Genomic DNA, 16,368 nt, shown 5'->3' with positions numbered 1-16,368 from the left:
GTAGACATGTCAAATAAACCAACTAGCCTAAAAATGGCAAGACTCTGCCAAAGCTTAACTGGAGCAGCCCTGTTCGCCAGCGATTATTAAAGGAAAGATGTTGCTTCAGTCGTTGTGGAGTCCAGGTTATGATTGGGATGATGAGATACAGGATGACCTAGCAAAATTCAAGCTTGGTTCACTCAATTATCCATTGTAGCACAACTGCAGATATCATTCGTTTTATTAGACTTGCATTAACGATCACGTCTTTCAAATTGATCACCTTCGTTGATGCTTCGACAAGCGCATTTGGGGCTGTGGTGCATGCGAGGTTTGAGTATCAACAATCGCACACATCCTCCTCCATGTTGTCTATTAGCATCAAAGAGCAAAGTTGCACCCTCCGTACCAGTCACTGTTCGGCGTCTTGAGTTAATGGCCGCAATAACTGGTCTATGACTGACGCAAACAGTTATTGAAGCTTTAGAGATTCCTATGAGCACCGTAACATTCTACTCTGACATGGAAAGGATTTTTGTGTATTTGTGGCTAATAGAGTAGGTGAAATACAGATGTTCAGTAACCCTCAGCAATGGCAATGTCTGTCTATGGAGCAGAATCCTGCAGATATTATATAGATTGTCAATGCAAACCAGACCCACCCGTGAATGCAAACCAGACCCGCGCGTGAATGCAAACCAGACACATCCACAATGAGTACATCATGGATGTGTCTGGTTTGCATTCACGCGTGGGTTATTCGTGTTTTGAGCAACATGCAGAAAAATCAAACTGGGTATCTGAAATAGAACTACACACAGGATGCGGAAGCAGATATCATTCGCAAAGCACAAATAGAAGCTTTTTCCGAAGAGTACCAAGCCCTGAAAAGCAACAAGACAATCCCATCGAAGAGTTCTTTGATCAAGTTATCACCTCAAATTGATGAGAACGGAATCATTCGTATGGACGGCAGGCTGATGTATGCAGATTACCTTCCGTATGACGTAAAACATCCCATAATCCTACCCCGGGGGGAACCAAGTAAGAAAACTAGTTAAATATTACCACGAAAGAGCAAATCACACAGGGGGCGTAACTTTATCTTATCTCAATTATTGCAAAGATTTTGGATCATAGCAGCACGGGAAGAGATTCGAAGCTGGGAAAACGAATGTAACAAATGCAAAAACAAAAGTAAGAAGCTTGCAACACAAGTAATGGCTCCACTGCCCAAAGTTCGTCTAAGGTTCACCTTTCGCCCATTCTACCAAAGCGCTGTGGATTACACAAAATAATTACAAAAAATGGCATAGTTTCTATTGACTGATGTATTTACGAAAAACCTTGTTAACGAAGCAATAGATTGGGACCCCAAGGAAAATATTAACAAGCCACCATGTCAAAGAACTACCACACATGTAGATGCTCTAAAAGGTGCAATTACCAGTTGTGGTATCTCATTTAACATCTGGGAGAATGATGGTAGGGCGAGTGGTCTATATGATTTTACGAGCTTAATGGGCGGTGATAAGAAACCTCTTTTGGAAGAATTACTCTGTAAGTTGCAGGTCGTTTTGAATCCAAAAATCTGCAACACAGTTATACAAATTTGGAAGGTGGCTTTTGTGGGTACAAAGAAATGTCATATATTATAGAATTATTTATAAAATTGACATACTGTAGTATATGTCTGTATCTCTGAAACATTTATATTGATGTGACATATTTCACTTCACCAGGTGTTTCGTACCCTCGTTGTGGGACACTACTTCATGCGAAAAATCACAATAGACAGACGATTAATCTTTAATCTTGTACTAACTGTAACTCTCGTACAGGCGATATTATAATAGATTGTTCAATACTTCAATATTCAATATGCCGTGTATGGTTCATACAGTACAGATACTACAGAGTCAACTATAAAAACAAAGTAACACTCCAAGTTAATAAATATAAACGTTGTATAAACAGCCATCTATTGCCGTACTTACAATTTCGTGGATTATCCGTCTGTTAAGTTACGATAATACTAGGGTACCTGCAAGGTAGGGATTGCTGCGGGCATTATAAGCCAATAAAACTACATAGCAAGAGTACGATTTCTTTATATTTACTACTGCTTTTTGTCATATGCCATGTAGTTTCATTTGCTTATTTGCTTAATGCACACAGCAATGCTGAGCTTGCACATACCCTAGTAAGTAAATGTAAATTTCGAGACAGACAGCACAGACTTGGTTCATTGTAAAATTGTATATTATTTTAAATTAGATTTATGGAACTCTAGGACACACATAGGGACCTTAAGATCTGTGGAAATGACGACAGTATTAGTTCACGTCCGCAAGGTCACTATTAAACTAATATTAACGTAACTAATTATTAACCTAACAAAACAGTAAGAACAAATCAAATGTATTGAAGCTCGAGTGCATCACTGCGTGTGAGCGATAAATTGTCGAAGCACTTAATTGTAAATAGTCATAAGGGTTTTTATTTCTTTTTGTGCACAGACATAACATTCTTTTTCTTGTTGAAGCACACAGTAGCTTCAATGGTTAGCAAAAATTCCATAATGGACTCGTCGTCTAATGTTTCCAAGTCTTCCGTGGTTTCCTCACCGATTTGACTTTTGTGAATATTATACAACTGTTTGAGTTTGTCTTCAAACAGAATTAAGGACAAAGAATTTCCTGCCTTTAGGAACATGATGTTTGCGATTAAACGCTGCTGACACTTGTTAAATAATCGTGCCAAACCACACTCTGGACATTTTACCAGTGGTTTTGCACCATTGCGAATCAGCTTCGTTTGGCACTTCTTGCAGGAGGCAAAGCGTTGAACAGATTGAACACCTTCCGCAGGGCACTCGACCTTTTCTGTATTAGGCATCCCTTCGGCAACCCCGTCCTCTCTTGTAATAGAGATATTGGATTTACTGATGCTTGACACTTTATTGAGTGTGAGATACTTGACCATTTCGTACTCTCGAACAACAATTCTGAATATACTGTAAACGAACACGGATGTTACCCAATTGATGTCGTTCTCCCACAATACAAGGCGAATTGTGCCTGAGTTGTCAGTGAACAAGGCTTCTTGTTTACGAAGTGTCTTGCCTTTAGACAAGACCGTTTCCTCGCCATCTGTAAACGTGATGCGGCCTACAAACGTTGACAACGGCGTTGGTGTCTCCTTCGAAAACCTCTGCGACAGTGGTTATTCCAGGCTTACATTTATCTTTATTCTCGATTTTCTTAATATCGAAGAATACTCTGAATCTAGTGGATCTGCCAATTTGGTCCGCTTATTTATATGCACCTCGTCCTGATGTGTTCTGTCATTCCTCTTCAGTTGAAACTTCGAAATTTTCACCGGTGACGACGACTCAGGCAAGTGTTAAAGGTAATTGCTGTCTTTCAAGTATGCTATTTTCAACTCTTACAGTGGCAGTCACTGGTGGAATAGGAACACAAGAAAGCATATTTGAAAATGAAGGGCCATGATAGTTGTCAAATTTTACCATAACAGCAATAGGCAAGTCAGGTGGAGCATGGTTGCCTGCATAAATTATATTAACAATGGTTCCTGTTGAGCCATTACATAGACCCACAGATGCCCATAAATTCATTGTTAACATTACTCTTGCTCCTTTGGAAATCAAAATAAATGGGTGCAAACCAAGCATATCTTGGGAACCAATATGTTTAGCATCATTACTGGAATGTCGAGCTTGGATTTCAGCGATTGGTGTTCTTAACTTAACTAAGTGATCATAATTGTATTTTGCTACTTCTTCATTGCTAAAATACAACCTTGTTGCACTTGAAAAATCATGAGTGTTAGACACAACACTTGGTTGACGACTGAGAAGTAATTTCCAGTCATTTAAACTAGAGCTGCTCCCGATTAATCGATTGATCGATTAATCGATTATTTTTCCACAATCGATTATGCTTAACAGTAATCAGATAATCGGATCATCTATAACACCACACAGCGTGATGCGGGAATTAGTTAATTTCTTTCCGGATTAAAAATATTGCGACAAGATTGTGATCAAATGACAAACATTAATGGCCCACACAGACAGGACGCGAATTGGCAACGCGGCGCGAATTTTCAACGTTTTTAATTTTTCAAAATCAAATAAATTTTAACCTATCATAATATTCTTGTAGATTACATAACAATAAAACATTTTGACTGCTCTAGCGTCCATAGTTTCCAAATTTTGCGTCCAGTATTTAATTTATATGCTTCTGAAAACTCAAAATTCGCATCGCTTTGCCGCTTCGCGTCCGGTCTGTGTCGACCTTAAGGCAAATATCAAATTCAATCGCAGCGTGAGAGAAAGGTTTCCTTTTTTTCGCACGTTTGTAAGCAACGTTGTAAGGTAATAAAGAATAAAGTTATGATGCTGATGTTACGTTCAATCAAGTTTTGAAATACAACTGTATTCTTTATTCAGTAATGCCACAGCCCACAGGTATAATACTTGCTTACAAACGTGCGAAAAAATCGGGAAGCCTTTCAAGTGCATGCCATGCCCATGAGCAAAACATGTTTGTTATTGTTAGCTAACTTAACCGCCCAAACGTCAGTTTCATTGCTCAAACATGACACCTGGCGTGGTGAAACAAACGTTTTGAAACGTGAATAAGGTTTTAAAATCCGCATGCTGCAAGGTTGGACGCAAGTTTTAATCAAGTTAGAGTCTTAGAGAGGCATCCACCTTGCGCTTTGTCGCACAGTTTTCTGTTTTTTCGTCATGTCTAAAAGCCGAAGTGACGTCTGGGATCATTTTGTTGCCGAGAATCAAACATCAGCAAAATGCAAGCACTGCGATGCAACAATTCGCCGACATGGCAATACAACAAATCTTCGAGAACACCTTATTAGACGCCACTCGAATGTTTACCAACCAACCGCATCAACTAGCGCTGGCAGTTCATCGATAACGAGCTTTTTTCAAAAGAAGATTGACCCATCAGGAGACAAAGCAAAAGAGATCACTGCGCATATTGCCAACGTCTGTGTTAAAGATTTGCGTCCATTTAGTATTGTTAAAGATGCTGGGTTCCGTGCTCTCATTAAGCATGCATGGCCAACCTATCAAATTCCAAAACGAGAAACGATCCGCCAACTGATCATGCTTCGGCACACTGCAGGCATAAAAGCATTAAAGAGCGAACTGGAAAGATTGAAATCAGACGTCTCTATTACAACTGACGGCTGGACTAGTATGGCTCAGGATAGTTACTGCACAATTACCGGTAAGTCACAGATTTAAATTGACAGTTTCTTCCTAAGTTAACTTTCAATCTACACCTGTTTTCATGTTTTGCTCTGCTAATTTATATCTTATTTTAATATTTTTTTATAGTGCACTTCCTTCGTGAATGGGAAATGACATGCAATGTCCTCGCGACAAGAGCAAGCCTTGATCGTCATACCGGGGTGAATTTAGCTGTTGAGGTGAACGAGACGATGAAAGAATTTGGCCTTGAAGATCATGTGTTTGCCTGTATTCACGATAACGCTGCAAATGTTAATCTCGCCGGCCAAATGATCAATGGCACAAAAGAGAGACCGATAGCCTTCAATATCGGCTGTGCGGCGCATAGTCTGAATTTATCGATCGGAGATGCAATGAAGAAAGGGGTTGACCAGCCCTTTGAAAAGATGGTTGCTGCAGCCAGGAGGCTAGTGGGGCACTTTAAAATGTCCAGTCTGGCAACAAATGGTCTTCGTGCTAAAGTGAAAGAGATGATGGCGTCTGAACATCATGGCAAGGGATTGATTCAGGACGTGTCTACCAGGTGGAACTCAACATTTTACATGTTGGAGCGTCTGTCGCTGTTGCGTTGGCCAGTCGTTGCGGTGTTGTCTGATCAATCTCTGACCAAGCCACAAGAAGCAAGGGTCCTAGATATGCCCGTAGAATCTTGGAAACTTGCTGAGGAAATAGTTCCAGTTCTTAGGAAGGTGGAGCTGGCTACTGTTCTTTTTAGCTCGCAGTCCAAAACAACATCCGGTGTTGTCCTGCCTGCTATTACCGGTTTAGTTCATCAATTGAAAGCCATGACGTTCGAGCGTGCGGTAACCGATGGCCGACGGCGAGCAACCACTCCGCCAGGTCAGAATTTTAGGGATACCCTGGTCCAGTCGCTGACTGACAGATTCTTTCTCGACCAATTGGATGTTACCGGTGAACAAACAGACACCTGTGAAACGGTTCCATTTTATCTGTTGGCTTCATTCATGGATCCCAGGTTTCGTGATCTGTCATTTCTGAGCGAAACCGAGCGGAGTGCATTAGTGGAGTTTGCGTCAAAGACCCTGAAAGCCATGCCATCATCACCTGCAAGCAGCGATGTTGCTGCTGCCACTTCATTGGAACCGGAGATCTTGCCACCGCCAAAGAAAAAGTCCAAGTCAGAGGTAGCCATGGAAGAGTTGCTTGGTAAAGGAAAATCGTTGAACAGCTCTGGGGAATCCACCTGCGAAGTAGAATCTCGCGCGGAAAAGAACCAAAGGATTGATAAGGAGATTCAGCAGCTCAGCAACGAGGCACCAATTGGTTTGACGGAAGATCCGTTAATGTGGTGGAAAGAAAACGAGAAACGATACCCTCTCGTACGGAACCTTGCCGCCAGAGTGTTAGCAGCTCCGCCGACGTCTGTGCCAAGCGAGCAGATTTTCAGCAAGGCTGGACTTGTCGTCTCAAAGAAACGTGCCGCACTTAAGCCAGCCGTTGTAGACGCACTTTTATTTTTAAACAAAAATAACATGTAGACTCTGGGTGAGAGTCACGTTTTCAATTAACTGCATTAGAATTTAGACAGTTTACATACATTGTATTTGTTACGTTCTTTAGTTTTTGACTTTTTGTTCACTTGAAAAATTATTGTAGAGTGATAATATTATTCTTAAAACATCTTGTTTTCAATTTGACAGTTTTGTTAAACAGATAGGTAATAAGGGACTATGATTACGAATACGTCTTAGTTAATTAAGCCTGTCATAATTCATAAACAATTAAACATCCTTAATATCGTCTCTGTCTTTTCATGCATGTCTCTTGTGTGAAGCGTAAGAGCGCGAGAAAGTGCGCAATCGGCAATCTATAATTGTGATTAACGTTCATTTAAAACGCAGATTTAAAACGTTTATAGTGACTGGTGCAACCCCCAAAAATTTAGCAAAAACGTTAATGACAAACCACCATGTCATATTTAAATTAATTATCAATACGATTAATCGATATTAATCGATTGTTGACAACGATTAATCGATTACGAAAATTAACCGATGGGAGCAGCTCTAATTTAAACTTATGTCTCCTGTTCGAAGTCTTGATAAAAGGCCTTTAAGGTGGCTCGATACAGTTTCTCGAATTTTTTTTGGGCTCATTTTAAACAGGGATATTAAGCACCTAAATATTTCACTATAAGGCTAAAAGTTAATATACTTTGCAGGAAACATATGTAGAGCGGAAATATTCTCAGAACCTGTGCCGGGCATCCGTAACCATGGAAACAGAGACGTTTCAAAATGGCCGCCAAACAAGGTTTTATCGTGTTTATATCACAAACGAGTTCGGTGATCCCCAATTTTTTTTGCATTAAGCGTTTACGCTATAGATTATTTATCTATGAAAAAGTTTTTAAAAAATTCTAACATAGGGGAATTTTTTAATAAGCAAAAATAACGTTTTTGTAAATAGAAAAAATTCCCCATGTTAGAATTTTTTTAAAACTTTTTTATAGATAAAGCATTTATGGCGTAAACGTTTAATGAAAAAAAAATTGGGGGTCACCGAACTCGTTTGTGATATAAACATGATTAAACCCTGTTTGGCGGCCATTTTGAAACGTCTCTGTTGCCATGGTAACGGGTGCCAGGCAAAAGTTTTGAGAATATTTCCGCTCTAGATATGTTCCAGCAAAGTATATTAACTTTTTGCCTTATAGTGAAATATTTAGGTGCTTAATATCCCTGTTCAAAATGTGCATCTAGAATTTTCGAAAAATTGTATCGAGCCACCTTAAATCTACTTTGTTCACTTTCATTACCACTTACTCTCTCATTAACATCAAGTACCACAACATTATCAAACATTTTATATGCTAGATAGCCTTGTTCAGCTATTGGATTAGATGGTTTATCATGGTACAATGGTTTGTCTCCAACTGGTGGTAATTGCCCAGGGTCACCAATCAGAATTATAGACTTGCCACCAAATAAGCTATCTTTCAAACCAGTAGCTTGTCTACAACGTCTGTCAATCCACCCTAAGGTTGTTTGACCGAGCATAGAGTATTCATTGATTATAATGTACTCAACAGACAATTGTAGTGTGTGCAAGCTTTGTCCAGATAAATCTTTCTTAGACATTTTGCCTATAGGAAGAATCACATACATCTATGTGCTGTCTTGAACGTGGGTGAACAGGTGGTTTTGTCCACATTTCAGACTGAGGTGGAAATGGATTCCATGTAGTAATAAGTCTATCAACATAATTACAAACAATTTGGGCAGCATTTTTCCCTTCCCCAATTTTAATTGAAATAGATTCATTATCAACAGTCGTGCTATGTTTTTCTGCTAGAAACCCTTTCAATGCAATGTCTGTCAGCTTAGAAAGACCTGGATCAGATTTCAATTTTGCAGCACCATGGCAATGAATACTACCTCTAGCTTGAAACTCATATCGATACCAGTGCCACTCAGCATCCAGTGTATCATACAGCCAATATTTCAAAAACGATTCTAAACGTTTAGTAAAAAACCAGTCAACTAAATGAGGATTGTCAATGACATTCTTCCGTTTGTCCTCTCTACTTAGATTGTCAACGTTTGAAGAAAAAAGGGAGTGCAACTCAGGCCAGTAAAGATCTGCAGATGATAATGTGAAAAATATTGTTGGTGCACCTTTTTCTACAATGATTGCCTTTAAATCCTCCTTAACTTTAAACCAATATGCAGAACTGCCAGTGACATTTGCTACATATCTAGAAAGTTTTGACATAAAAGTTGATGAATTGTTATTTACTAGCCATTTCTTGCAATTCTTCCACGTAAGGTGAGACTCATCAGGATTTTGTTTGAGGAAAATGGAAGTTTGTTGAATAGCACGTTTTCTTTGAATCATATTTAGGGCCCAATATGAAAACCTGGGGTGAGAAGAGAACCTGTATAGCCAGGTACCATCAACATATTCAGAATATTTCAAAAGATGTTGAATTCGATTACCAAAAGGTATGTCTCTTTGCAAACATGGATTAGTTGGATCACCATTTCCATCTGGAAAAAGTGTAGGAAAAAGCAAGTGTGGCAAGAAATGGTGTTGTATACTCACTTAATGGCTGATCATCAATTGAAGGCCAATTTATTTTAGAGTTATTAACAGTTCTTTTTATTGCTTCATTTTCTAAACAGTCATTTTTAGGGAGTGGGAGAAAGCTATTTGTTTCTTTATCACAGTGAACTACTTCCTCTCCAGTTAAAATTGTATCTGTTTCCTGATCATCAACTGCATCTGGGTCTTCTGTGTTTCTATTGTAGGTATGTTAGAAGGAATACCATTACTTGGTAATGATTCTAATGCATTTGAATCAATAGTTACACATCTGTATTGTGGATTATGTTTTAATAACCAATATAATGCTTGCTCAACTTTATGCCTCCTAACTAAAACATCTTTTATAGCATTGTCCTTCCCTTTCATGGTAACAACTATAATTGGGATATCAGAAGGAATACGAGGAAGAGAATTAGCAAGCTCTGACACTTTTTGGGGCAAATTTATACAATGTCCAATATATCCTCTTTGACCATCAGGTTTTACATAAACTCGCATTATGGGAAGTGCTCTGACAATTAGCATCTCTTCAATTTGAGTTAAGCCCTGCAGCTCATCTGGCACACTTGAGGGAGTCATATTATTTTGAGCAGAGAATTTCCTTGGAATTTTTTTGTCACTTTTGCATCTGCGGCAAACATAATTAGTGCTAGATTTTGGTTTGATTTTTACAGGCCATGCTTCAAAACATTCAGAACACTGAATAGTGGTGTTATTGCATTGAGTCATGGAACAATTTAAGGTTCGCTCTGTAACTTTCTGAACCAATGACATGGTGTTGTTTAAGGTTTTGTGTTTTTTTAGATACTTCACTGCTAGAAGTACTATGCTCACTACTGAAAGGACCTGCAGACAACACACAACCTTCTTGCATATTGACATTTGGCTCATATTTTGACAACTTACTTGGAAATGGGCAAGCATCAGATGTTTGTTTCAATTTAAAACACTTGTTCACATGTTTTTTACTTGAAAAATGTGTATCAGATGAACAGTCAATACTTTTTTTTTACATAAATTCTGTGTATCTGAACTTGCATTGAGAACTACATCAAGAACAACATCATAATGTATACCAGATGTATTTTGAATATAAATAGAACATGTGTTTTGCGGGGGCAAACCATCAAGCATTGACTTTGAAAACTTATTCCATACCAAATTATTACCTGCACTTCCATACACATAAATGTCAGTGCTTAGCAAAGAAGCAGCAGCAAATATTTCAATGTCAGTTCCCCACACTCTTTCCTGGGCCATGCCAGTTGATTAAATATATTCACTTAAAGACATGTTCATATGTGGAAGCAACTGGTTTTCAATAGTTGTCATATGATATAATATTTTATGTCTTACAAGAGAGTGGTAGACTTGTCGCCCGGTAATAACATATGAAAGTGCTTGAAATAAACAGTTCCCATCACCTACAATTCGATACAGTTCGGCTGGTTCAGTTAACATTTTGGGAATCTTTGTTGTACAAGGCAAAATCAGTGGTAAATTTGTTAAAGAGCACATAAATCTTTGAGCATTTTTGATCAACTGGACTGAATGAGAATGGACAAGCCATGGCAAAAATGCACTACTAAATGTACTACGAAATCAATCACGTGCCACTCTAAGATATGGAACAGTTTAGTATAAAGATCAAGCAATATAAATTCATCACAATATTGTTGGTGAAAACGAGGAGTGCAAACACACCAAAACACGAGGCGTGCGAAGACACCAAAACACAAGGCGTGCGAACACACCAAAATATGTTGGTCGGTATTAAAATACGCCAAAAACAACTTCAAAGCGGTCAAAGGGTTTGTAAACACTAACAAAAGGCACTGTATGAATACACCCCAAACAACCTCAAAACAATACTTTTATTTCATAACTACAGCATGCTAGATCTCAGGATGATGAATTTGTAAACAAAAATGTAGATTTTAAATTAAATTAAACACTAAAACATGGCCTTCGTAGGGCTTAGATCCTTACTAAACCTTACGTTGAGTTAAAATAGTTTACAAGTGACAATTCAAAGGAAATAAAATCTGATAAACGTAATACGCCTCATATACTGATTGAAGTCGCACACTAGCAGCACAATAAGCAGATTATACACTGTCAATGCGCAAATGTTAATAGACATATACGCGAATATTAATAGCTTATAGTGGGTTAAAATAATTACAGTATAAATAAATCAGCCCAAACAACAAGCAATTGCCAACCCTTCACTTACAGTATTGAAAACAAAGGCGAATGAAATGCTAAACAGAATCAGGTCGAAATTGTGTATGATCACTATTTGTTTCGGTGCCGTCGAGCGGAGTTAAAAAGCTTGCCTTGTCTTTCTACACCAAATATCGATAAACCTAGATTATCTTTAAAAACACTAAACTGTGGCACACTAAAGTGTGGCCTTTAATAGTTTACAAATCGAAGCAAGCAAAACCTGATAAACAATATATTTCAAAAGCGCTTCACGTTCAAAGTCTATCAGATGTATCATATAGCGCGGATAGATGCACAAACATTTAACTAATAGTAAAACAAAGGACAGTAAAAATTCGTGAAAACAATAGCAATGGTAAACAGAATTACCTTATTTTGTAGACGTTTTGCTGCAACCGATCTTTCAACTATTCCTCGATGTCAAAACAATTTTATACAGCAAGACCACATGTAGTAGTTAAGTTAGATGAATTTATGAACTATTGCGCATACAACTGCGCACAACCACAATGCCTCTCGAGCCTAAAAATCTGCTTTTTACTGCCTACTGCACAAATTAGGATGCTGCTACGCTCGCTTGCCTAAGGCTCGCTCGCTCCGCAGCAACCAGATATTAATGTATATATAAAGTGTTTTCCTTTCTAGAGATCGTAGCACACTTTCTGCAGTTCAAGTTCTGCGCATCCCTTACGCTTACCCCCACTTGCGGGTAACCCCCTAAAATCGGGCACAAAGTCCAAAACACTCCACCCCAGTGCGGAAATGAAGGTCTCTGTAAAGCTTAATTGAGCAACGATAACGCAACCAACATAGCATTTTATACAGTTCGTCAATGTAGTTTTCCTACTTCTCATTGTTTAATTCTTTTTTAGTTGCGATATAGTTGTGAATGGGTCTATCGTATTCGCCATTTGCCGTCTTGATTCGAACTTTTTTAACATGATTGTCATTTCCTGGGTATGTGTCAATGATCAACGCCATTTTCCATTGAGATCTTCTATGCTTGTTGTCGAGTTCCAGAACCAAGTCGCCAACTTTGACATCATCCCTCACTCGAAACCATTTGTTCCTTGGCAAAAGGTTAGGTGCGAAGTACCTGATCCAACAGTTCCAGAATGCGTTCACTCTATCCTCTGTACTTCTTAACAAATCTTTGGGATTGACCTTTTCTTCAGACGCCGGTTGTGGAGGTGAATTGTGTGGTCTAATGAGGATGTCGTTGGGTGTGATTGGTGGGCTTTCCCAAACATGTTCTGAACTTGGATATAGAGGTTGGCTGTTGATTAGGTAAGTGGTTTCGGCAAGAAACGTACGCCATTGCTCTTCTGTGAAGGTTTGGTTCTTGCATGTGGCATCCATTGCCTTTCTCATCGATTTGATTAGAGATTCCACCACTCCGTTTTGGTGACTCGCATGCAGTGTATTCCACTACCACTTGAAATCACAAGTAAATTCGTTGGAAAGAACACTCTGGATCTTTTGAATGTCCCAATTCCGCATAACTTCATCGAGATAAGTCTGAGCACCAACAAAATTGGTGCCACAGTCAGACCAACATGTACTTGGATGGCCACGTAGACTAGCAAACCGCCGAAATGCTAATAAGAACGTGTCTGTGCTTTTATCACTGACAAGCTCCAAATGTACCGCTCTCGTGGTCATGCAAGTGAAGATAATGACTTGTGCTTCCTTTAGTTTCTTTCGACCCAATCGAATGTAAAACGGACCGAACATATCTATAGCCGTGTTTGTAAACGGTGGAAGTCCTGTAGCTACTCGTAGAGGTGGTATTTGCCCCATGATTTGACCAAGGGGTTTCTTACGTAGCTTGTGGCAAACTACACATCCGTTGGTGAGATATTTCGCCATGCCGCGAAGACCAATGATCCAAAATTTTCTTCTTGCCTCGTGCATCAATCGTTGGTATCCACAATGACAATTTGTTTCATGCATGTGTTGCAGGAGTAGATAGACGAGTGGGTGATTCTTGGGAAGGAGAATCGGGTTTCTCATATCGTTTGGAAGGGTCCTGATCTCTTCGAGCCGTCCATGCACTCTGAGTAGACCATCTTCATCTTTCTTTACAAGGAGTTGCTCGTCAATCGCCTTCTTCGTTATGCAAGTTGAGTCCACTGAAACAGTTGTTTCTCTGCGTTCCGAAGTTCCTCAACGGTAATGGATCCTATTTGTCGATTTGCGCTTCTGGCATTTTGGATAAACCTTTTAACATATGCGAGTGTTTTTCGAATTTTTGAAAACGTAGAACAAGTTTCTAGTAGATGGGAAAAAATTGGGTTTTCCTCCTCATCTTTCGTCACTGCGTTGGCTTGAAATCTTGGTTCGTCAATGACCTTTGTCGAAACTTCTGGGGTGGAACTTGCTAGCTTTTCTTTAACATTTGACCTAACTTGAGATTTCAATTTGTTCTTCGTCTACTTCGGAGGTTTAGCTTCCCTTCTGGTCTCGGTGACATCAACATTACGCTTTTGATCGTCTTCTGTAAATTGTGGCCATTCTAATTTGGGCATCTTGAGGAAGGGTGAACCAGTTAACCATGCTTCGAGTTGATCTAATTCAATTCCTCGAGTGAGGCGATCAGCTGGGTTGAAACTGGATCTAATGTAGTGAAAGTCATTTGTACCAACAGTTTCTTGAATCTCCACGACTCTAGCTGAGACAAAGGGTCGAAACTCTTTCGGGGGAGTAGTTATCCAAGATAGTACTGTTGTAGAATCGACCCATAGATATTTCTTTGCTTCGTTGACATTTGCAAAATCTAATATCTTCCGACAGGTATCGTAGATCCTCGAGAGAGCTAAACAACCGAGCAATTCTAATCTGGGGATACTTTTCTTCTTTACTGGTGCGACGAACGGTTTAATGACGACTGGAACACAGTAGAAGCTGCCGTCTTCGAGCTCCCAACGAAGAAATATAACCCGCTCCATTCATCTGATCTCCAGCATCTGAGAACCCATGAATCTGTGGTGAACCAATTGCATCACTCGGCTTCAGCTTCCGGTCAAACTGGAGAGTCAACAGATGACTCATTATCTTCAAATTCTCCGCCCACTTCTTCTGGACCTCTTCAGTTGAACAGGATCCTCCAACATCATCGACATATACATGTTGCAGAAGTTCTGTTGCTGCTTAGGGTTCTTCGACTTGAGATGCTTTTGCCAGAACTTTGATCGAATTGGATGCAATGTCTGGTGCTGGCTTATCTCCGAAGCTTAATCTTAGCCACTGATAGACGGTTGGTTCTTCTGTTGGACTGCTCCTCCATAGGAATCGGTGGAACACTTGGTCGTCAGGATGCACCAAAACCTGGTTGAACATCTTGCGCACATCACCCGAGTATGCAACGTTGTCCCATCGCCAAGCTGCAAGAACACTTGGAAGCTCTTGATATAATTTGGACCTTTCTCAAGATGGTCGTTAAGTGAGCAATCATCGTGACCTTTCGCAGATGAATCAAAGATAAGGCGAAGCTTTGTTGACTTGTCAGGCGTGAATACTGCCTGTAGCGGCAAGTACCATTCAGGTTTCGTGTGATCCACATCTTCCAGGGGGAGTTTAATCACAAAACCTTGGGAAACTAGCTTCTGAACCTCTTCGTCAACAGCTTTGATGCAATTCTTTCTTTCAAACGATCTTTCAGTCGAGTGCATTCGTTTGATGGCAATGTCATAGTTGCTGCGTCTAGGTGGTCCACACTCTTTCCAAGGCATTTTGACTTGGACTCTAACGTTGTTGACTCATAAAGTGACTTAACAAACTTGTTCTCCCGTAATTCACTGTCGCTGCACATACACAGTTTGGTTGGTTTAACTCCGATAAGATCTTGCTGAAGAAGAATATTCATATCTTCGATAACAGTTATTGTACCAACATCGACTGATTGAATTCTACTATTGCTTGTGGCAAGTTGGCCTAAGATGTACCAACCAAAGCAATTCATTTTGGCTACGGGTTCACCAGGTTGTCCAGGTATAGTATGGACATCCACAAATGCATCTGCAAAGTCAGTTCCGAGAAGTAAGTCAATGCTCCCTCCAGATAGATGCAGTTTCTCTAAGACTGGTTTAAGATGAGGGTATTTCGCCAGGGATTTCTTTGAAACTGTTTTGACACCGTTGCACGGTTTGTTAACCGTGTGTACAAGAAGGGTTTTCTTCACAATTTCTTCGATTGGTGACACAATGGTTATTTCTACAACTTCAGAAACTTCAGACTTCTTGCCCCCCCCCCCGGCCAAGTTCATAGTCAGATGTGTTTGTGGTCCGCTTAACCCAAGTTTTCTTGCTGCAGACTTAGAAAGAAGACTCATATTGGAACCGGTATCCAACATTGCGAGAATATCCACAGGTACTCCATTTTCATCCGCAACTTTAATCCTTTGAATTGGGCATAGTCCAGTTACAGTCTGAACATCTTCCATGTTGTGTGCAATCGCAGTGTTGTTGGTCTCTTCGTCAGGAAAAGGAGAGGCATCCGGGTTTAATGGTTTCGTGTTATGCAATGATCGATGGTGGTTTTCCTTACACTTGTCGCATGTCACGCCATCAGCTTTTTTGCAGTCTTTAGTATGATGAGCCTTTAAGCATTTACAACATCTTTGTCTCTGTTTCACAATGTCCCATCGTTGGTTTACCGTTAAACTCTGATAGGTAGGGCAACCAGCGAGTAGGTGTTTAGTTTGGCAACCAAGAGGACATGGTTCCCGTACTTCAAACTCTCCAGATCGGTTCTCGGATCTTCTGGTAATATTCTCACTTTCAGGA

At 39.8% G+C, this 16,368-nt stretch overlaps 1 protein-coding gene across 1 annotated transcript; it reads left to right on the top strand.

The window, feature by feature from the left end:
- The first annotated feature begins 5,397 nt into the window (after nucleotides 1-5,397).
- LOC114530138 (zinc finger BED domain-containing protein 1-like) lies at nucleotides 5,398-6,786 on the top strand. The gene has a single exon (XM_028551722.1). The coding sequence runs from the start codon at nucleotides 5,398-5,400 to the stop codon at nucleotides 6,784-6,786; it is 1,389 nt and encodes a 462-aa protein (XP_028407523.1).
- The last annotated feature ends 9,582 nt before the right edge of the window (nucleotides 6,787-16,368 follow it).

This window comes from Dendronephthya gigantea, unplaced genomic scaffold (assembly GCF_004324835.1).
Source record: "Dendronephthya gigantea isolate DGI-Jeju-01 unplaced genomic scaffold, DenGig_1.0 000060F, whole genome shotgun sequence".
Lineage (NCBI taxonomy): Eukaryota > Metazoa > Cnidaria > Anthozoa > Malacalcyonacea > Nephtheidae > Dendronephthya > Dendronephthya gigantea.
The sequence above is the reverse complement of the archived record's forward strand: the minus strand, read 5'-3'. Positions and strand labels throughout refer to the sequence as shown.